Source organism: Brachypodium distachyon, chromosome 4, assembly GCF_000005505.3.
Source record: "Brachypodium distachyon strain Bd21 chromosome 4, Brachypodium_distachyon_v3.0, whole genome shotgun sequence".
Lineage (NCBI taxonomy): Eukaryota > Viridiplantae > Streptophyta > Magnoliopsida > Poales > Poaceae > Brachypodium > Brachypodium distachyon.
In genome coordinates this window covers 43,682,813-43,704,010 of record NC_016134.3, presented here as the reverse complement: position 1 = coordinate 43,704,010, position 21,198 = coordinate 43,682,813, and the positions used below count along the sequence as shown (strand labels likewise).

General features: G+C 41.8%; 3 protein-coding genes across 5 annotated transcripts; all 3 read left to right on the top strand.

The window, feature by feature from the left end:
* Positions 1-272: 272 nt before the first annotated feature.
* LOC100838642 (alpha-ketoglutarate-dependent dioxygenase alkB) lies at positions 273-4,328 on the top strand. Its single transcript, XM_003578667.3, has 7 exons — positions 273-942; positions 1,026-1,180; positions 1,434-1,789; positions 2,905-3,043; positions 3,125-3,191; positions 3,581-3,702; positions 3,788-4,328. Exons 1-7 carry the CDS (start codon positions 830-832, stop codon positions 3,925-3,927), a joined length of 1,092 nt encoding a protein of 363 aa, XP_003578715.1. The 5' UTR covers positions 273-829; the 3' UTR covers positions 3,928-4,328.
* Positions 4,329-4,661: 333 nt separating this feature from the next.
* LOC100838343 (ultraviolet-B receptor UVR8) lies at positions 4,662-9,585 on the top strand. Of its 2 annotated transcripts, none has more exons than XM_024455013.1 (6): positions 4,662-5,045; positions 5,923-6,253; positions 6,327-6,676; positions 6,767-7,168; positions 7,704-8,082; positions 8,174-8,995. In XM_024455013.1, the coding sequence occupies exons 2-6, from the start codon at positions 6,026-6,028 to the stop codon at positions 8,180-8,182; spliced, it is 1,368 nt and encodes a 455-aa protein (XP_024310781.1). In that variant the 5' UTR covers positions 4,662-5,045; positions 5,923-6,025; the 3' UTR covers positions 8,183-8,995. The 2 variants fall into 2 exon arrangements, with proteins under 2 accessions (XP_024310781.1, XP_003578713.1); XM_003578665.4 differs by lacking the exon at positions 8,174-8,995 and adding an exon at positions 9,026-9,585 and having other exon boundaries at positions 4,664-5,045.
* A 3,519-nt stretch (positions 9,586-13,104) lies between these two features.
* On the top strand, positions 13,105-20,841 carry LOC100838043 (probable Ufm1-specific protease). Of its 2 annotated transcripts, none has more exons than XR_001407999.2 (13): positions 13,105-13,381; positions 13,496-13,843; positions 14,186-14,436; positions 14,796-14,889; positions 15,103-15,278; positions 16,564-16,654; positions 16,761-16,883; positions 17,003-17,050; positions 17,148-17,224; positions 18,330-18,418; positions 18,511-18,612; positions 19,776-19,878; positions 20,272-20,311. XR_001407999.2 is itself a non-coding variant. In XM_003578664.4 (13 exons), exons 1-13 carry the CDS (start codon positions 13,171-13,173, stop codon positions 20,499-20,501), a joined length of 1,953 nt encoding a protein of 650 aa, XP_003578712.1. In that variant the 5' UTR covers positions 13,109-13,170; the 3' UTR covers positions 20,502-20,841. The 2 variants fall into 2 exon arrangements, 1 of the variants encoding a protein (XP_003578712.1); XM_003578664.4 differs by having other exon boundaries at positions 13,109-13,381; positions 18,501-18,612; positions 20,272-20,841.
* Positions 20,842-21,198: the final 357 nt, after the last annotated feature.

Genomic DNA, 21,198 nt, shown 5'->3' with positions numbered 1-21,198 from the left:
TAGGACCACGTGAGGAGACTGTAGAGAGCACAGGAAATTCACTTCAAGCAGCAGTAGTACAATATTACACGTCTTAATTCAATAAAAATAATGGAAAAGAGAGAATAATACATACTCCGTATATTGATTTCAATATTCTGCTTTGGCAAATGTTTTATGTGAAAAAAAAACTGTTCTTTTTTCCACACTGTGATGTCTGCACCAACTCTTTTCACTGAAAATACTGGCTTAAAGTGAGTTATTCCTCTTGCGGCCTTCTAACCCTCTCTCTATATTCTTGCAAAGGAAAAAAATGAATTTGTTGTTTTGCAACGCATCCTATATTCCCTGCCAGTTGATTTTTAGTTTGCCCTAATAGTGATTTTCTTCATGCTGACTGGTAACTGGTGAGATAGTGAGATATGATGTGCCTTGAGCTGTCCTGCTTGCCTTTTGACCAGGGAAACTGAGGAAGCCCTAAAGCTTCTTGATAATGCCTCTGTTCATGAGAATCAGGCTGCGATGTGGGGAATTTGTTCTGAAAATGATTGAAAAATTACATGATGTGTATTGAATATTGATCTGTGAGAATCTGAGATTGATTTGTGAACTGTTGAGCTTCGGGCCGCGCTTCGGGCTTTTCCGTCGGGCCGGGCTTGGGCTTGAGTTTGGAACAAATTGGGCTCAGGCTTCGATGACGGTCGGTTTTTACAAGCCCGGCCAGAGAAATGCCCAGGCATTGAGGTATAGGCCCAAGAGACCAGGACGCAAACAGGCTTCCCCCGGAAAAAAAAAGGAGAGAGAGATAAAGAGAGAACCCGAGTAGGCGGCGGCGCCACACTTGCCGGCGATGTACGGCGAAACCGAGCCCGCCACCGCCGCGGAGCGCACTGCGTTCCGGCAAGCCGAGAAGCAGTATAAGCTCTACAAGCCGTCCAACCCGAAGGGCAGGTCCAGCTCCAGGTCTCTCTCCCCTTCCCTTCCGCACTCGCTTTCGTCTCTACGCCGAAATCCCCAATCCCTGACAGAACTCTCAAGCGCTGTAGGAGAAAGCCAACCGGTGGCGGCGGAGACGGGGACCTGTCTGCGGTAGTCGACTTCCACGAGCTGCTTGCTGGCGTTAGCGAGCTGCCCGCTGGGATCGGGAGGTGCGACTCCGCCGGCTTCGTCAAGCCCGTGTTCTGCTTCCTGGATCGGCCAGGTAACTGCACAACTGCCCCTGTTCTTACTCTATTCGATCCTTTGGAAATCTGTCGTATGAAGGTTTTTTAAGCTTTGGATGTTCTAGTCTGCATTTTGTTCTCACGATTCGACATTGCATTGCAACAATGGCAACTTGCAACTACTTTTGCGCTCCAACTATGTTCGGCGAAGGCCAAACGTAACCCAACTCGTTCATAATATTCGACACAAACTCAACATATACTGATGTTCTTCACATTTTAATTTTGTAGGATTCTATTTCATTCCTGGCGCTCTTTCTACTGAGGAACAATGCTATTGGATTAGGGAAAGCTTGAAAACATTTCCACAGCCTCCTAATAGAACAAACTTGACTGCTATGTATGGACAAATTTCGGACTTGCTCTATGCTGCTGAAAATCAAAAGATTTTTGTTGAAGTGGAAGGTTCTGATGGCCAGGAAAGAAAGGAGCAAGGTAATGATGGGGAGAAGACACGTTGCAAAATATTCAAATTTGTGGCAGACTCGGAGATCCAAAAGGGGGAAACACGCAAGTCAATTGCAGCTGCTACTCTTGTACGCAAGCTTCGGTGGAGCACCCTTGGCTTGCAGTTTGATTGGTCAAAAGTACGTCCCCTCTTTTATTTATTCTAGTGCTAACAATTACAAATTTGTCTTTATTTTCATTCCTTGTTTGAATTGAGTTCTTTTTAACTTGTGATGACGTTTAAATATTCTGATACTTTATACAGGACTAAACTAATTGGTAACTTCTTTAAAATTTGGTTGAATTGATATATACATGCCCAATTCAATATACGGGAAAAGCAAATGTACATGCAAGGGTGGTGCTTGAGTTTAGGGTTTAGGTAATTTCGCAATTTGGAAAACTCTTAGAATAAAAACAATAGGTGTGTAACATGTTAAATCTTGCGCACCGGCAAAATTTCATGCAATTTTTTTCCTGTACATAAAAGACGAGTCCTGAAGTAAACTGTCCAATAAATAAGTTGTGCATTTGCATTATCTATGCAAGGTATATTTTGATCATATTTTTGCATGCCTTTTGTAGCTATTCATGTTATAACATGATAAACATGTACTACCTCCGTCCCATAATTCTTGTCGAAATATTACATGTATCTAGACACTTTTTAGGAATAGATACATCCATTTTTGGGCAAATTTGAGACAAGAATTATGGAACAGAGGGAGTATTAATGTTTTGAGAATCTTTTACGATGCACAAGCACAAGTAGGTAAACTATTAACTCAACCACCCACCCTTTCATGTACAAAATCCACTCCCATTAGCAATGTAATTCACCCGCCTTGCATGTACAAAACCCACCATTCGGTGTAATCATATATTATTATATTATAAATGTAAAATTCTATTCAAGCCCATAACAAAATTGTTTCTTGAAGTTCTTGTTTGATTACAATAGACCTTGCAAGCTACTTTTTAGCATGATGATTTTTGAAAATAATATTGAACTAATCCCAGTGCTCATACATCATATACTGATACCATACCACCATTTTGTAACTTGTATTAAATTCAGCCATGAAACTTGATGCTAGCAATCACTTTTTTGTTTGTTTGCGGGAAATATAATGGTAATCTTTTGCACGATACCTACAGTTTAGTAAGATCATATCCTTTGCACAGTAAGATATTCGTTTGGTTGCAACTACATATTAGTATCTTCTCCTGTTCTAAAACCCTTCAATCGTGACAGCGTAACTATGATGTATTACTTCCACATAACAAGATTCCAGATCACCTTGCTACTCTAGCAAAAAAGATGGCCATTCCAGCCATGCCTTCTGGAGAAGAATTCAATGCAGAAGCCGCCATCGTGAACTACTATGGTCCAAGTATGTTGCTTGTCTCGTCACAAATTTAATGACCTAGTAGACCAATAGACTATTGGAAGTATTAAGTTTTGACTTTTGTAGGTGACATGCTTGGTGGCCATGTTGATGACATGGAAGCAGACTGGACAAAACCTATTGTAAGCATAAGGTACTATGGTTCAATTTATTTCTTAGATCATGATCTTCACTTCATCTCTACTAGTATTAAAAAACACGAGCCGTGGCGGATCCAAAAGATCTCAGTCATCCAAGCAGTTAAATCCGACTTTCCATGTCGCTTCAATGATGTATGTTGCACATCACGATTTAATTACCCACCATTCCCCATCAACTATGGAAACCCAATGAGGTACAAATCAATCCCATTAGTTTCATGTTGCGAGTAATTTGGAAAAAAATAGAACCTTCAAATAATTACCAATCCACTAATTTAAATTACTGCAATCATTTGGAATTTCGCTGACCAATAATTTTCAATATATTAGTGTGTACTCAGTTACTAGCCTGTACATGGTGTCTTATTGTTTGCTGTGTCAGTTTGGGTTGCAAGTGCATTTTTCTTCTTGGAGGAAAAACGAGAGATGAAGCTCCAAGAGCAATGTTCCTGCGAAGTGGTGATATTGTACTGATGGCTGGGGAAGCACGAGAACGCTTCCATGGTAATTTATTTTATAAATGGAAGTTCTGCCTCAATACTTAAACAGTAATGTGGTTGCTAGAATTACTTTTTGCTTTTTCTTATAGGTGTTCCACGGATCTTCACAGAAAGTGACCAGCAAGAAATCCTTGCAGTTGTATCACAACTATCTGGTGACGATGACCGCTTTATCTCGGACTACATTCGTAATTCAAGGATAAATATCAACATAAGACAAGTATACTGAAGTTTACTTCAGTTATGATTGAAATAGCAAGGTTTAGAATGCTGCTTTCCTGCCGCCTCCCCGTGCTGTGCAATGGTTACTACATCTGGAGATGGATCCGAAAGGTTGTTGTTGAACCATAGGATAATTCATTGCTCAAACGACAATTTAGTAGCCAGACTAATCAGGAAACCCATTCTTGGCCTTCTAAAGGATCGGCCTCCAATGGACACATGCCAGTTTTGATACTTCTACACCCTCGGGAAGATCTAAATTCTCATTGATTTCCGGCTAATGCAAGAGATTGTATATCAGTTGTTGGCTTCTTGTCGCTCGATTTTTTGGGAGACTTGACTCAGAAAAATCATTTGCCCAGATCGTGATCCTAAATAATTTAATGACAAGAGATTTGTGTACTGTTATGTGTTACGTCAGCTGATTTTCCCTATCGCTCCTTGTAAGCATCAAACTGAATATGGACTAACAAGCTAGACGTTTTCTTTTTTGGTGAACTGTATACAAGACGTTGCTTGACACTAGAGAACAAGGAAGAAAAATTCTCATCGAAGTTAATTGATTGATGATTGACCTTAACAGCCCCTTGCTAAGCCCACCCACAAGTCACAGCACCCCTTTACCGGTCCCACCTGTCAGTGCCTCCCCTCGCAAACTGTACGACACGTGGTCGATATGGCAGAGAGAGCAAGAGAAGCAGTAGAACGGAGACACGAAGGGTGCCTTCGCCTTTCGCCCCTAGGCTCCGACACCTCATCCCAGACACCAAGAACCAACCGACGAAAGCCGAAAGCCTCCATCCTCCGGCCAGAGAGGGAGAGCGGAGGGAGGAGCACCAAAAAAAGGAGAAAGCAATACACAAATCCGCGCAGTTACCCATCGAAACAGCAACCTCCTTCCTCATTCTCTCTCCCCACATCATTATCGGGAGAGTCGTCCCAGCCCGTCCCTTCTCCCACATCCCCCCCTACCCATTCTTGATTGGCTTCACGCTTCTCCAACCTCAGGATCGATCGATTCCTTCCCCCCACCCAGCTGGTCGATCGACCCATGGTGGTGTCCTGACTCAATCCGCAGCCCAATCCGCGAACATGGGGGGAGAGAGGGGGAATTGTTTGAGGGGGGTAAGGATTTTTCATCGTTTCCTGGGTAGCTACGCGCGGGATTGTTTCCTTGGATTGCTTTCGAGTCCCTGTCTCCGATGATCTGAGCCGATCGTGCCGGCGATGATCTTCTTGGGTGAATTTCGTCAATTGTACTCAAGAGGAGTTTTTTTTTTGTTTCTTCTTTTGCCGAATTCCGGTGTCTTGATACGGATCCTGTGTTCTTTGGTCCGGTTGTGGCTGCTAGACAGTTAGTGGCTGCCATCTTTTGCCGCCGATGCTGCAGTTTGGAATCTTGCCTGTGTGCAATGAACTCAGGATATCGTTGATAATTGTTGGGTAGGCTAGGAAAGGTGGACCTTTTGGGGTGTGGGGAGTGAGGCGGAATATGCTTTCTTTGTGAGTGTGGCTGTGGCACCATCTCCATGGTCCTCTTCTGCATGAAGCCTCCCACTGTTCTGCAATCTTTTGCTGGTGCAAGCCTCGCAACAAGCTGTACTGCTCTTGATTGGGTTTTGGATACTGTTTATGATTAGAGTTGCTTTCTTCCTTCTTCTTTTCCTCGATCCCTGGAGCGTGTTCTGCACCTGATTTAGTGCATATTTGCGTGTCAGTATAATATGGCATTTCTATCTGTTTTGTTTTTAAAGGATGTGCTCTGTTTGATTGGACTGACTCATGCAATAGTTTCGATTATATAGTATATAACTGTTTGATTACATGTGTTGGGTGATTCTTTCTCATCCACTTCTCTGATTTGGCCGAATAATATATATTCACTTATCTAGTGTTGCTAAACAAATCCAACGGTTTGTGAGCTTGTTGGGGAAGTAAGCCACGATCAATTATTCTAGGTATATGTCATGGTTATATTAAATTAATGCATTTCACACTGCAGAATGGTCCTGCACTTCAATGCACTCTGGTGTAGAGGCCTGAAACCAGGAACACCACAAGTTCGAATTTAAAGCAGAGGCCAGTGCAGGATCCAGCTGTGGCAGATGGACGCCACGACCAGCAGTGGAGCTTCCTCTTCTCTTCCCCTCCGACTCATCGTGGATGATACACTTTCCCTCGTTTCTCCGCTGCAGCAATCATTTCAGCGATCGCAGCGTCATTGCTTTGGCGACTCTTCTCCTGGGGAGTTCCCCTTGGCTGCAAACCCATCAATTGTCCTCCATGTCCTCACATCATGCAATGTAGAACCTGAGGACCTCGCTCACTTGGAGGCAAGTAGATTTTCTTTCTTTATCTCCACTGTAGAATTGATATTGCCGCTGATGAGCTTTATGCTTGCAATAGGCAACATGCAAGTTCTTCAGGAAGCCTGCCAATTTCCCTCCCGACTTCCAATTGCCGATGTCGGAGCTCGCAGCGTTGGATATGTGCCACAAACGGGCTATATTTAAGCATATGACTACACAAGAAAGAGAAATGTTTAAGCAACGCTGTGGTGGGAGTTGGAAGCTAGTTCTTAGGTTCATAATGGCAGGTGAAGCATGTTGTCGGCGAGAAAAATCTCAGGCAATTGCTGGACCTGGTCACAGCATCGCTGTAACAACAAGCGGTGCTGTGTACACTTTTGGATCCAACAACTCTGGTCAACTTGGCCATGATGGTTTAGAAGAAGAGTGGAGACCGCGTCCCATCAGGTGCTTCTGAAATTTACAGTTGCTGTGAATTTAAACATGACTCCAATGTCTGTGAGCAGAGTGCTAAGCATTTGTTTGGTTCTCCTGTAGATCGTTGCAGGGGATTAGAATTATTCAAGCAGCAGCAGGAGCAGGACGGACAATGCTCGTTAGTGATGCTGGTAGGGTGTATGCATTCGGGAAGGATTCCTTTGGAGAGGTGGAATATGGGGTTCAAGGCTCAAGGGTTGTGACTACCCCGCAGATGGTAGAATCATTGAAGGACATATACATTGTACAGGCAGCAATAGGGAACTTCTTTACTGCAGTGCTATCTCGGGAGGGATGTGTATATACATTTTCTTGGGGTAGCGACATGAAACTTGGTCATCAAACAGAGCCAAATGATGTGCAGCCTCATCTTCTCACAGGCCCCCTCGAGAACATTCCAGTTGTGCAGATAGCTGCAGGCTATTGCTATCTCCTTGCTCTGGCATGCCAACCAAGCGGCATGTAAGATTTTCCACCCCAAGCATGCAAATATGTGCTCATCTATGTGGTGTCTGACACGCCTTTTCTTTTATTTAAGAATGTGATTCTTCATATCTGCCTTTAGCCTCACACTTTGATTAATTTTACAATGATGGAACTGATAGGTAATCAAGGTTAACAATGTATCTTCTTATAGAATGCAAACCCCTGGACATAAGAGATATAAACATTGGAAATGTCATTGTTTACTTGTACCATAACTTCTGAATTATACATAGGAAGGATAGGTGCTCTATTTAAATGTATTAATGGAATGTACAATTTAAATTTTATCAATAACCCTTAAAGAAATTATTCTGGAATGATAAGAGCTAATTTCTTCTTATTAGAATGAAGAAATGTCTACAGAATTTCAGACTTCTCATTGAATTATTGTTGTGCTTTTGAACAACAGCTGAAGTGATTTAGAATTTAAGTTAACCACATCATATCTTCGACATGAACGAATAGTCTAACAAGATACTATTCTAATGGTTTAGTCTCAATTTTTATCCAGGTCTGTTTATTCTGTTGGTTGTGGTTTAGGAGGGAAGCTTGGCCATGGCTCACGAACTGATGAGAAATACCCTAGGTTGATTGAGCAGTTCCAGACTCTGAATATACAGCCAGTGGTGGTCGCTGCTGGTGCTTGGCATGCTGCTGTTGTGAGCAAGGATGGACGTGTTTGCACCTGGGGATGGGGGCGTTATGGCTGCTTGGGTCATGGTAATGAGGAATGTGAGTCTGTTCCAAAAGTAGTTGAGGCCTTGGGCAGTGTGAAGGCTGTCCATGTAGCGACTGGAGATTACACCACATTTGTTGTATCGGATAAAGGTGATGTTTACTCATTTGGGTGTGGCGAATCATCAAGTCTTGGCCACAATACTATAATTGAGGTTAGTCACAATCTTCACACACCTATTTCTAAGTGGTTAACAAAACATGCAACTTAATTTTGATTTTGTTTTTCTACTTCCCTATGTGCAGTTCTTTTAATAGTTCTGACGTGAAAAACATAATGTGCAATTGCAACTTGCAAGACGACTACACCATGCATTTAGTTGTATACCCTCTCGACATGTAGGTAATCAGCAAATAATATGGAATCATATACATTAAATGATCCAATATTAAATTGATGGGGTATCAGTTACTTATTTCCCAACCCAACTTTTGGCTCGTTACAGATTACCATCCCATGTGTCACAGCAATCACAAATGAGTCACTAAGGTGGCAAATCATCATCCTCATATATATAATCCACGATGATCTATATCACTGTAAAAAATTTTTGCCACCAATATACCGCTGTAAATTTACAGGAGAGATTTGAATTTCATTTATTATTATTATTATTATCCGTTTCATCCATTTAAGAAATAGTATAACACATGATAATTAAGAAATAAATCATTCACTCTATTTGTTCCAGCAAGATTCTTTGTTTAGTGTGATGCAAGTAACCAGAGTTTATTAACCGGAAGTGAATAATTTATTTTTTTCTTGCTATCTGATCGTGTTTTCCTGTTTACCCAACCTTTATGAAGTGTTTATCTTAAGTATGTATTCCCTCCGTTCCATAATTCTTGTTGAAATATTACATGTATCTAGACACTTTTTAGAAATAGATACATCCATTTTTGGGCAAATTTGAGACAAGAACTGTGGAACGGAGGAAGTATATATTTGTGTATAGTTAAAAACCTATTAACTTTTCCATGTAAGAGTAAGCAGATTTCTCTTTTGCTCATGCGAGTCCTTTCGGTACTCTGTAACTTCTTCTCTTTCTGCTGCTGAGTTGATCATCACCATTTTCTTTACCACCTTTGCTTTTCCAGGGCAACAACAGGCACAGCAACGTCCTTAGCCCTGAGTTGGTGACTTCTTTGAAGAGAACCAATGAAAGGGTGGTGCAGGTCAGCCTTACAAATTCCATATACTGGAATGCGCACACATTTGCACTGACAGAGTCAGGGAAACTCTATGCATTCGGCGCCGGGGACAAAGGACAGCTAGGTACTGAACTTGTCGCGCAGCAAAACGAGAGGGGTGCCCCCGAGCGGGTTGAAATTGACCTCAGTTAGGTCCAGTTGCAACAGCACCTTGTTTGCGCTCCGGTTGCACACTTCTAACCATCGCATTTCTAACTCTTTGCCTTGCAGACACTTAGTTTGAGTGTGTCCTGTTCAGCCTCATTCTGCACCTCAGCTGATCCTTGTAAAAATAGTTACCCAGCAAGACAAACAATCTGTTGTGCATATGATTGTTTCTCTTTAGAAAGCTTGTGTATATAGTTGTCATTGTAAATATAACAGCCAGGTCTGTTGTCAGTTCTTTTAAACATGAGCAGCAATGGCTTGTGATTGATGATTTAACATGTTGTGAAAGTTACATACGAGTAGTTTTTTTTAGTTGGTAGTGATAACTTTTGGGGCACGCCCACGTTGTTCAGGCATGTCGTTGTACCTAACCAAGCCCTTCAGTTTCTAAGGAGTGAACCACAACAACTAGCTTCCCAATCCCAAACACCCGATAAAAAAAAAACTGGGGGAGTGCAGTTTCTTGGACAACCCGGTCCAAAGCCAAAAAGAACTGGCCGATTGGTGTCATAATTATATCCTTGTCATCGCTTTTTCAGAATAGTTTTTTTTTTGACAATAAGTATATAAACATTTTAATATACACACAATTCTTGACAATAGTATAGTGTCCAAACTCAACAAAGTTGCCAATTTCATAGTTTGTACGTCCAAACATGATTTGGAATTGGATCCCACCCTTGATTCCAACTACCAATACCATGCACATCCAAACAATGGCTTTGGAATTGGGGGCCAATTCCAATACCACACAGATTTGACATTAGAAGTGTAACATGGTGACCCTCAGGGTACCCTTTGATCCTGCTTGCTTCAAACAAATGAAATACTTTTTCAAAAAGTTGTGTCATTTCAAAATTTTAGTTCATTTGGTTGAACTAAGGAGGATCAAAGGGTACCCTGAGGGTCACACTTTTGCAGCCCTATTTGGCATTCCATATCAATTCAATTCCTACATCCAAACAATGCCTAAAGTAAATATACCTTGTCGCTTTGAATTGAGTTGGTTTACTAGGGCTGATCTCCCTACTATTCCGATCATGCACCACTAGTGCTGAAGGATGGTCAGATTAAAACTGAAGTAAATAGACCTTGTCGCTTTGAATGAGTTGGTTTACTAGGGGCTGATCTCCCTACTGTTATTACTAAAGTTTGGCAAGATCATTATTATTACTAAAGTTTGGCATTGCTGATATCATAGAGCCGAAATTAAGGAAAGCTAGGCAAGTGTTGAAGGGTTGGAACTTTAACTATGAGGGTTATTTCAGAAGGAATAAGAAGTTCATTAGCGATCAGATTGAAGAAATTGATAAAAGGAGTGAATTCATAGTATTATCTCTCCATGATTATAATAATAGTAATTCTTTACAAAAAGCATACAGGGTTATGGTAAAAATAAAGGTTACCTCCATAATCAACCGCAAGGTAAGAAAAATCATCAAACTCCTAACTCTGAACTTAACTGATAGACTAACATACCTAACTCGGTTAACTGAAGCTAACAGTGCAACCAGTACAGGAAGAAAGCCAGAAATCTTTACCTGATTCCTGGGGCTGGCGACGGCAGTGGAAGGAGGTGCGGTCCGGAGGATCTCGTCCAGAGCGGCGGGGGCCTGGTCCGCGGCAGGGGAATGCTGCCATTGTCGAGGCGGCGCAATATTGCTCTTATGTTATTGTTGACATGAAAACTGGCAAAGATCAAATTCCTACTAAATTAGTGACGAGTTCTATGCTTGGTATTGTTACAGTTGTTGTTTGTTAAGGTTATCACCACTAGTGCATCTTCAATAAACTTTGTATCTACACAACACCTCACTTTGTCTGCCTATGTTTGTAGACCTCGTAACATCTGATCGGTAGATTCATCTTAGCCAATTCCTTTTGTGCTGTAAATGTCACGTCAAACTCTACTCTTCGGATCACCTTGTGCGGATGATGTAGCGGATCTTCGGTAGAAGTTGATATTCACATCACCCTGGTTATAGATTAGATATCTTGTAGAAATCGTAACTTTTAGGAAGCAGATCCATTTGGTTTATAAATCTCTGTAGATCATGTTTTACACCCGCATGACTCAAATACACGGGAACCACGTGTGAGCGACTTAGCCATTTTCCCTCATTTCTCATGTGTGCATCTCCTCCCTCCCACGGAATAGTCGTCGATCGACCACCACTAGGTGGGACCATCAACAAAGCGGGCCAACTCGTCGTTGCTGCTATGCCGTCGTTTGAGACCCAGCGTTGTTCTCATCGTTGCGTGCACGTCCCTCCCCACCGAATCGCTGTTGTCCTTTCCCATTTCGCAGCTGGTCGTTTGCCACCGTGAGTCCCCAACGACCACGCAGGCCGACCCGCCGCCTCTCTCGTTACGGCGTGCACGATGGATCTGGTAGTTGGTAGCTCGGACTGCACCACTATCGTCGCCACGTGGACCGTTTGAGCTCCGGCCGAGGTCACCTCTCTCCCGCCCTGAACACATGGTGTTCGACCATTTCGCCGAATGTGTAAAATTAAGATCGAAGAACGAAAAATATGGAAACTAAGATAAGTCCGATGGATGCAAATTGTGCACCGTTTAGTGATACCAACAAGGTCTGGAGATGGATAATGTTCTTGGTTTGAGCTGATGGATGCAAATATATGCAATCTTTATATTGTGATAAAAAGATAATGACTCGCCAAAGAAGGAGAGTTTTCAAGTCCTTCATTGTTTATCTTAATAGGAAGAAATAAAAAACATTACGTCAGGTTACTTCATTATCAACGCAAAGGCAAACTCAAGACAGCTTTTGATCTCTCTGTACGTGGATTTCTGCTTCCAAAATACTTAGTTTTTTTTTTGGAAAATTAATCAATTTCGAGAATAACAAATTAATGATTAATTCCATAATATAGATCATGACGACAGTACCAACTAGCACATACATCTCGAATATACTAGAGGTATTCAACAGCACAATCACCAATAGTATAATCTCGCAGATCATAACTAAACAGTTGATCGAATCACGGTATATGTACTATTGCGGTGGAGAGAAAGCCGTTGCTGTTGCGTTCGCTTGACAAAGTTGTTGACGAAGAAGACGGCGGCGTGTCGCGCACCCGCCGGTTCGAGGAGGTAGATGACCCATGGTTGCAGGGAAGCGAGCAGTCACGCGGAGCGCTTCCCAAAAACCTTATTCGCTCTCTCCTATACATGATCGCAAAGGCGAAAGGTTCCGGAGACCTGCTCTCCCGATCGCTGGTGCACGCCGGCGCTCGGGATGGGGTAGACTACGATGACGGCGCAAAAGCGAGAGATAGGAGAAACTCTAGCTCGGTTGTGTTGCGTACCGATCGGAGGGACGGGACGACTGTATATATAGTCACGCAGTTATAGGTCGGTTTGGTTTAGGAAACCTGAACCGACTCCACAAAATCTGCATGCGTCGTCCGTAACAAATTCCAAAAATATCTCGCGCGTGTGACAAAAAGATAAGAAGCCCCACACCGACCCGTCACGGCTCGAACTCGATCCACGAAACGCGGCACGTGGCGAGGCGAGCGGGGGAGGAGGAGGAGCATACGTGGGGATTTTTCTTACTCACTTGCTTACTAGGTGAGAAGCAACATCGCTTATATGTTGGTCTCACTCACTCTAAACTAGAGAGGTATGACTATTCTCATTCCCACTCACCTAATTCCACTTCATGAACGGGCTTTAGACCAAATTCCAACATTTTTCACCCTCCTAGGTCATTGTTGTACGGAATAGTTTTTCTTTCGAAAACCAGCCACGGGCCACGGCCCACTGTTCGGCGGCCCGTTCACCTGCCTCAGCCGAGCGGGCCCGACTAAAACTCACGCGAAGCCAGTGTGTGCTTCCTCCCCAGTTCGCCGGCGATGGAAGCTGCCGCAGCAAGCTCGCGCCGCCGCCCGGCCCTCCGCCTCCTCTGCCCGAAGAAGTCCCTCCTCTCCTCCACCTCCCCGTCCCTCCGATGGCTCGTTGGCGCCCCTCGGGTTCTCGAGCCCGTCACCGTCACCGTCGCCCTCCGCTGCCTCCGCTCCCTATCCGACCATGGCCCCTTCTCCCCCGATCTTCCCCACGAAGCAGGCAAGTCTCTCGCACCCAACCCTGAACACAACCAATCTGATAGTCTTCGATCCTCTGTAGCTAGCCGCCCAGTCGTGGTCTCTCGTATCTGACGATCTCTGATGCGGCGTGCAGACCAAATCCGCGGATTGCTCGTGAGGGGGTTCGATATCGTGGGGGGCCTGCTCGTGGGGAGCGCCGATTTCGAGTCGGATGCCGGTCGTGCGCTGGACCTGGCTCTAGCGCTGAGGGAGCGGTTGTTCGGCGAGAGGGCGAGCCATGGCATGGTTGGAGGCTGCGTGGATGCGGCCACTGGGGAGGTTCGATTTCGTGTTGCGGAGAGCGACGGGTCCGAAATGGTGGAGGTACAGGAGGTTGTGTGGGAGGATGAGCCCGGGAGGTTGCTGCTGGAGAAGGGCTGCCTTCTGCGCTGCGAGCTGCCGCTGCAGCTGCCACTCTACATCCCTTCTGATGACATGTCTGGTAAATGTTGGCCTCTCTTCTCGACAATTGCGGTCCGTTTGAACTTGTATGATCCAATTCTCTAGCTTAATTTGTTGTGTGAAATCATATCTGAAGTGTGTTACACCTTCATGATGTAAAATGCTGGTCGCACTCATGCACACTGGAGCTTAGTATGCTTTTGTTTCACATGGTAAAAAGCTACATTTAGCTGCCATGCTAATATTTTGCTGGGAATTGCACATGTAGGGAGGGGGTTGTGAATGTATTTCAGTATGTAGTCTTTACTCGCATGGAAGCGCTACACTTGAGAAACCCTGGTTAGCAACGAAAGGCATGATTTTGTACGATGTGTTGTTGCAGGCATTAAAGCAAGGTTTTCTTCACTCATTGAATCTACGGCTGCTAACCTCAGAGATCCTTGTGTCTCTTACCTAGTTGAAGGTCCAACTGCAACATCTGACGGATCCCGGAAGTCTGTTATCTTACATGGCAATGATTTGAAGTCTGTTTCCCATCTACCCAATCTAAGCGCAAATGAGCGCAGTGCAAAAATTGGATCTTGTTCGGAATTCTTACCAACAAAGAGGTACGACCTCTCCTTGACAAGAGAGGTAAGCTGAGTCTGAACTAAACTTTTGTACTTGTTCATTTGTTCCAACGACTAATGACAACTGTGAAGAATTTTAACTTTTGTGGACATTGTCAACTTTGGATACCTGCCTCTCTCGCTTTTGTTTATTCAGGCATCAAATTTGTCTATATGTATCTTCAGTATTTGAGAGTAACATATCTCATGAAAACCTTTTCGAATTTATCAATGACGTTTTTGGAAATATAAAATATATGAAGTATGAATGACTGTCTTGAAAGTTGCAAGGCATCTGATGGACACGCACTTAATTTCTGAATTTGTACTTCTATATCCTATGACTATGTTTGATCAAATGTCTCTGAAAGTTTTGTTTGCTAGAATGCAGATGTGATTCAAATAACTGTCTTATCCAATCAATCGGTCAATAGCTCAAAGGCTGGTGCCCCTATCCCTGTGGTAAAGTACTTTCCAGGTAGTTATTTTCTTATATTTTTATTCTTCTTTTCAGTAGTAAAGCCTCTGGCCTTTTTCCCTAGACGTTTACAGCAAAATACACACTTTCTTTGTAGCGAAATCCGTCAGCAGGATTATACTTCTGGACATTCACTTCCTATATGTATGCATTTTTTTCCTTCACATTTGGCTCATCTGTTCTTGCTGAAAATATGTTCATGTTTGATATCAGCACCACCATCAACTACCCTGAGAGTAATCAACTTGAAGCTAGATATACTATGCTACACTTCTATAGATGTTCCTGTAGCAGCTGCTGTATCTGAGCTTGTTATTCCGGGATTAGCTGATCAGCTAAGCATTATGAGGAAGGCTATTGTATCAGAGCTCCTAACTCAACAACCCCAGGTCTGTGTTTTCTGTAGTTTTGTAACTATGACTGAATTGGTAATGCACTACCCTGGTACTAACAAATACAAAATGAAGTAATGAACAGCATGGATTGTTTGGAGGGTTCACTTAACATGTTGCCTAGACATTGTTGTGGAGATGTACAATGCCACCGGCTCTAATATATTATTACTCAAAGGTTCTTAAAAACCTATGAATCCAGAAAAAAGAAAAAAAAAGGTCTAATTAGATCTGAAATCTTACAATAATATAGGGAACCCACTGCATGAGTTGCAAAGGTTCTTTAAAACATACAGTTAAAACCATGAGTGCGATTTATTAGAATAAAGACCTAACATGCATGAAAACTGAGGGCATATCTCCTATTCTCCAAGCTGGGATGCTTCGATATTTTTTTCTTGCCTCATTGGATAGAAATGGAATCACAAATTGAGCATCGATGCTTGCATAAGCCTTAGCACTTGCATAGACTTGCGAGTTTTTGGGCATGTAATCACGTGTTAAAGTGGTTCTTGCATAGTAATATGAAACTCTTAAGTGGATGCTTGGTGATGTGCCAACTGCCAACTGCTCTTTATCTTAAGGACCTGGTTTAGCAGTCTAACAGATCCTGGGAATTGTATGAAAGCTATTGGTCAATGCTCCATGTCTGACCTAACAAAATTGGTAGCAGTGGCAATTATCAGATTCTATACAATTTTTAGTTCATTTCTGAACTGAATATTGTTGTGTGCTAATGGAGGTCACTCGCCCATGCAGAGTATAGCACCACCAGGTCCAGCAGGATAAAGATCAACTAGGAATAAAAAAGTTAAGATAAACATTATCTTATTAGACGAATGGGCCCTTCGCATCTTGCATCAGTTGCTCAGTACGAACACCATCCAGCTGGAACCGTAATATTAAATAATTCCATTAACTTATCACGTCCTCTTTTGACTTTGATTTGTCATGAAGAAAATCTACATGTGTGCACACGAGCACAGATATATACCTGTTGTCATGCTTGCCAATCTAAGTTGTAGTGTGAAGTTTTGTTTGGAGCATGAGATTTGAAATTCACTACTTGTAATGCAACTAGAGAAGTAAAAATAATAATAGAGTAACATGGAGCTCCGTGGATAAGTTAAGTAAATTCATGCTTGGTAATTTGCTGGCATGTGTATTTTTCTTCTTCTAATGTCCATACACTACACATAAACTGTTGGTGTTTGACATGAATTTGGTTGCAATCCAAAACTTCACAGGTTTTGTTACATAATGTTTGTCGTATCATTTGCAGCTCTGTCCGTACCATTTTATTCCTCCTGGATTGCTTATTCCTGTAACAGCTATATATGACACAAGATATGGGGAGATTGAGGAAAAGCAAAGTATGAAATTGGCTGTCTGTGATGCTTGTATTTTTTTAATTTCTTACTTGCTTCGTATTATTAGTGTATGCATCTTGAACCTAATCACTTAATTATATATTTGCAGGTGAATTGAGAAGAAACTTGCACTGCAGGCTTGGTCTGCCCTTAGACCGTCCTTTATTACGGATTTCTAATGCAGTAACTTTTGATGGCATCGGAGGGAGAGATAAAAGCTCCTCAAGAAATGGTATCAGTTATATGCATATGTTATAGTCTGTTGGATAATTGGATTATATCTTAGTTGTCTTTATCTTTCAGTTAGAAAATAATTTCCTTACATCCGTTGTTACCTGTCATTGATTCCAGGTTCCTCATTGCTTCGAGATGTTCACAGAGAAATTCCATCTAGTGGTGGTTAGTAGTAGCTTTATTTTTTTAAATTTTGAGCAAATTATCAAATATACTGATTCTCTCTAATGGGATAACCGGTTTAATTTTATGTTTATTGCAGTATCAGGAGGAATTGTGTCGTTGATTGACGGTTCATATGAGTACTACCATTACCTCCATGATGGTATTGATGACAATGTAATGTTTGTTTTTTGCTGCAGCATTTTATTATATAATCATTTTCTTGCATCAATTTGTTTCATGTAAATGTTTTCCATTGTACTTGGACTTCCTCATATGTTATAGAAGATTTAGGGGCTGTTTGAGTGTTTTGTTCAGTCTGTACAGCGGAATGCCGATCCCCACCGCATAGCTGTATGTTTCAGTTCTCTTCATATTTCTACATTTTTATTTCTTGCTAGCAAAACTGTAAAGCAACAAGACTTGCAATCTTCTCAGACCAACCCGTTGACATCTAATCTGACTGCACATATCATTCTGGTTGGTGTTTTACCAAACAATCCAACACTAAGGATAATTTAGTTCATGTATACCTGTTGTTACTTCTGAATCTATAACCAAAATAATATGTTGTCATAAACATTTTTGCCGAGGATTCCCATGTTTTAGGCTTTATTATGCTTGTTTGTGCTCTTTTCTTCGGCTAAGGCCTTAGGGAACAACATTTGACGAGATGCATTTGAAAAGTTCTTCCTGAAATTGCTGCACTGTTAGTTCCACGTCATATTTTAGTTTTGTGGTTAGTTCTCTAGTGTAAGTAGGTATCTTTTGCGCATTCCCATGCATAGCTAGGAGGAAATTAAGGAAGGACGCTCTGTACTTCACATTTTCTTTAATCTCGCAACTGCATTCTTTGAATTTAGTAAGAATAGTAAATAGGCCAAAAGTTGCTTGCTCCGCCACTACGTCAAACGTTGGTAATACAGGGTGGATCCTTTTGGTGCCTTATAGTTTCGCATTATACCATTAACCTTTTGGTATGAGACTGAATGCTGGAATTTCTGTTTTGGATATTTTCCAAGCTTACGGTTTTGTGTTTCCGAACAAGTTGCTCTTGTGTGTTGATCAATAATTTGAAGTATCATGATAATGATAGTCTTGGCTTCCTGATATAATACCAATCTATTTTGTTTGGGTAGTTTGGGGTAGCTTTGTGCATACTGCATGCCTTTAAAAGAGGATACTGTTTTGTGTAGCTCATCTGTTCAGGACGATTTCACTCTGAGCTTCTGTTATGATGACTGGTGAGTGGTGACAGGGCTCAGTTATCTTCCTATTTCAGGGATGGGGGTGTGCTTACCGTTCTCTACAAACAATCATGTCTTGGTACAGATTGCAACAGTATTCATCTATAAATGTTCCTTCACACAGGTTTGAATAATTAGGTCATACTTTTTAAGAGAACCTCTTTCTACAATGGCAGTTAATATATTTTCTCCAACTTTCTAATTAGGGAGATACAGAAAGTACTTGTTGAAATTGGTGACAAGGATCCATCGTTTATTGGATCTCGTGAATGGATTGGAGCGATTGAACTAAGCTTTGTGCTTGACAAACTGCTTGGTGTGAGTTTCTGTTACCTTCCAGTTGATGAATAACTGTATGTTTTATGATGGTTTTCTATTCTAAGAATGGGGAGATTTGGTTAGTATATATATATTTTGAGTTAGGCATTAGAAAATTCTCATTATCTAATACTTCAAATTCGTAATTATTGGCTTACAAGTTACAACCTATCCAATAGGCCGTTGTGTGTTTGGCGGGTCTCAGCACTTGTTAGCTTGTACGATTGAGTCAGATTGAGTGTTCAAAAGGATAAATGAAGCCGTGTTGGTTGTAAAATGAACGATACTATGCAAAACATGTTCTAGTTTCCTGTGTTTTCTCTTCTCTTTCCTTTCCTGCTCTGGACTATCTGAGCCTCCCAGGCCAGATGACCTGATTCCCCTCAAGTCTTGAACTCTGCACTACTTTTGGGATTTGCAATGAACTCACATGCTACCCCAAAACTTTGAGAATTGGCATTGTCAATATGAGCATCATCAACTTGGATAACACCAGTTCACCACATGGTCTGAGAATGTTCATGTTCACCATGCATCTTCTTGAATTATTTGGGGGCATCAAACCATCAATGCAGGACTGCAGTTTGTAATATTTCAGTTTTCATGTAGTTGAAGCTTGCTTGCAGTGCTGCCTGTAAACCTAGAAACAACATAGTTGAGTGTTTCCGAGCATATATTTCTGTTTGGATGTTGGTCTTGTGGTCGGTTTTGCTCTGTCAGTTCGGATGATGCATCTGATCCAGGGAAAACAATTTTGGAAAAAAATTTGAATTTCTCTGTGGGTCCGTAAAATTTTAAACAAGTGAAAAAATAATTTGAATTTCCAGTCTCTATTTATGTATAACATTTGGTTGTAGCCACGCGTAGTGCAAAAACCAATGTATACCACAGTGGTAAGGTCTTGAGTTGAGATCCTGGTTTTGTTTGCATTTGTTTATTCCTCCAAAATAAATTGTAAAAGCTGCAAAACATCCCTTTGCGTGGACTTGGATAATCCTAAGATCTGTTGCATACAAGGCTGCACCAGTGTGGTGAATGTGCTTTGTATTATCTTTTTTTTTTGTGTTGGACTGTTAATATGGAGGCCGTAATTGATTCACATAAAGTTAATTAGTTTCTGCGTTAATATCATACTATGTGTTAACAGAAAGTGGATCTTGCAGGCTAGTTGCAAGATTATTAACGTAAGATCTGGTGATGAGCTTCCTGAAAAATGCAGAGAACTTGCAGTGCATTTTGAAACCCAGGGGACTCCTGTGATGATTGGTATGTACTTTTGCCTAGAGGTTCTATATGTTTCTTGTTTCATGTAATTATTCACGGCTGCAATAAGATATTAAGCAAATGCAAATCACAATTCTCCCTTCATCTCAATATGCTATAAAACTTTGATGTGATATCTTCCCAAAGACACTGGGTCAATTAACCTCACTGCATGTGGTATATATAAAGCACTTCAGACTTCAGAGGTCTTCTATGCCACTCTTTCTGATGACGAGAAATGACCATAGCATTAATTAATTGTGACATAAGGGTTGTCATTAATTGAGTTGGATAACTCGTGGAGAAAATGATCTCAAAGTGGCTACACTTGATTGCATGAATACATACACTAATCCTGTACCGATCGGTCGCTTTTTATATTGGGAACTGATGCAGGTGGTGGAGTCTTGGCTTACACCCTTCTGGGAGTTGATTACAACGAAGCCAGTGGTGATTGTGCTTTCCTCATCCTTGATCCACACTACACTGGTGCTGATGACCTCAAGAAGATTGTGAATAGTGGATGGTGCGGGTGGAAGAAGTCAGTCGACAACAAAGGTCGGAGCTTCTTCTTGAAGGACAAGTTCTACAACCTTCTTCTGCCCCAAAGGCCCAATATGGTGTGAGAACCGAGTAGTGTTAGAAGTTTTGATGTATGAAGGGCCAAAGAGTGCTCGAGCTTACTGATCAAAGGGAGACATATACTAGACCACCTTTTTTGCGGGATTTGGTTGGGGGTTTGTACATCTCATCTCATATAGAGAAACTGGAGGCTCTGTGGCACCTGCATGTGTGCGGCCGTGCGGATCTGTTATTTTTGTTCATTGGCGAGGGTGATGACATAAGCATGGGTCTGTTTCAGGCACTGTGCTCTGACTTGAAGCTAGGCTGGCCCATCTGGACTCTGTACTTCTACATGTGTTTTTATTCCATTCCAACTCGCAGTTCAACCAAACACTACCTAAATTGACTGTCAAATGAGCAAGATTTCCTGACAGCAAATGGAGCAACAAAGCAGATCATGAGAGCACATATGTCAGCTTTTGCAAGCAATGGAACATGCATGCATGGCGACTGTGATTTCGTAATAATAATCAACGGGAAGTGCTTGGCCGCAGAGGGGATTACATTTTCTGGGTGTTGTTCACTTCGTCGGATAGTCAATAACCTCCGATGCACCCAGTTGCATTCATATTTTTTATTTTGGGACATGTAGTACTCTGATTCTAAATTGTTGTTGAAATATTACATGTATCTAGATGCTTTTTAAGAATAGATACATCCTATTTAGTCAAATTTGAGTCAAGAATTTAGAATCAGAAC

Coding starts and splice junctions, on each gene's coding strand:
- LOC100838642 (XM_003578667.3), top strand. CDS start 830: ATGTACGGCGAAACCGAGCCCGCCACCGCCGCGGAGCGCACTGCGTTC. Junction 1,181..1,433: donor CTGCTTCCTGGATCGGCCAG/GTAACTGCACAA, acceptor TTAATTTTGTAG/GATTCTATTTCATTCCTGGC. Junction 3,703..3,787: donor AGCACGAGAACGCTTCCATG/GTAATTTATTTT, acceptor TTTTTCTTATAG/GTGTTCCACGGATCTTCACA.
- LOC100838343 (XM_003578665.4), top strand. CDS start 6,026: ATGGACGCCACGACCAGCAGTGGAGCTTCCTCTTCTCTTCCCCTCCGA. Junction 6,254..6,326: donor AGGACCTCGCTCACTTGGAG/GCAAGTAGATTT, acceptor TGCTTGCAATAG/GCAACATGCAAGTTCTTCAG. Junction 8,083..9,025: donor GCCACAATACTATAATTGAG/GTTAGTCACAAT, acceptor TTGCTTTTCCAG/GGCAACAACAGGCACAGCAA.
- LOC100838043 (XM_003578664.4), top strand. CDS start 13,171: ATGGAAGCTGCCGCAGCAAGCTCGCGCCGCCGCCCGGCCCTCCGCCTC. Junction 13,382..13,495: donor CGATCTTCCCCACGAAGCAG/GCAAGTCTCTCG, acceptor TGCGGCGTGCAG/ACCAAATCCGCGGATTGCTC. Junction 16,655..16,760: donor GGAGATTGAGGAAAAGCAAA/GTATGAAATTGG, acceptor ATATATTTGCAG/GTGAATTGAGAAGAAACTTG.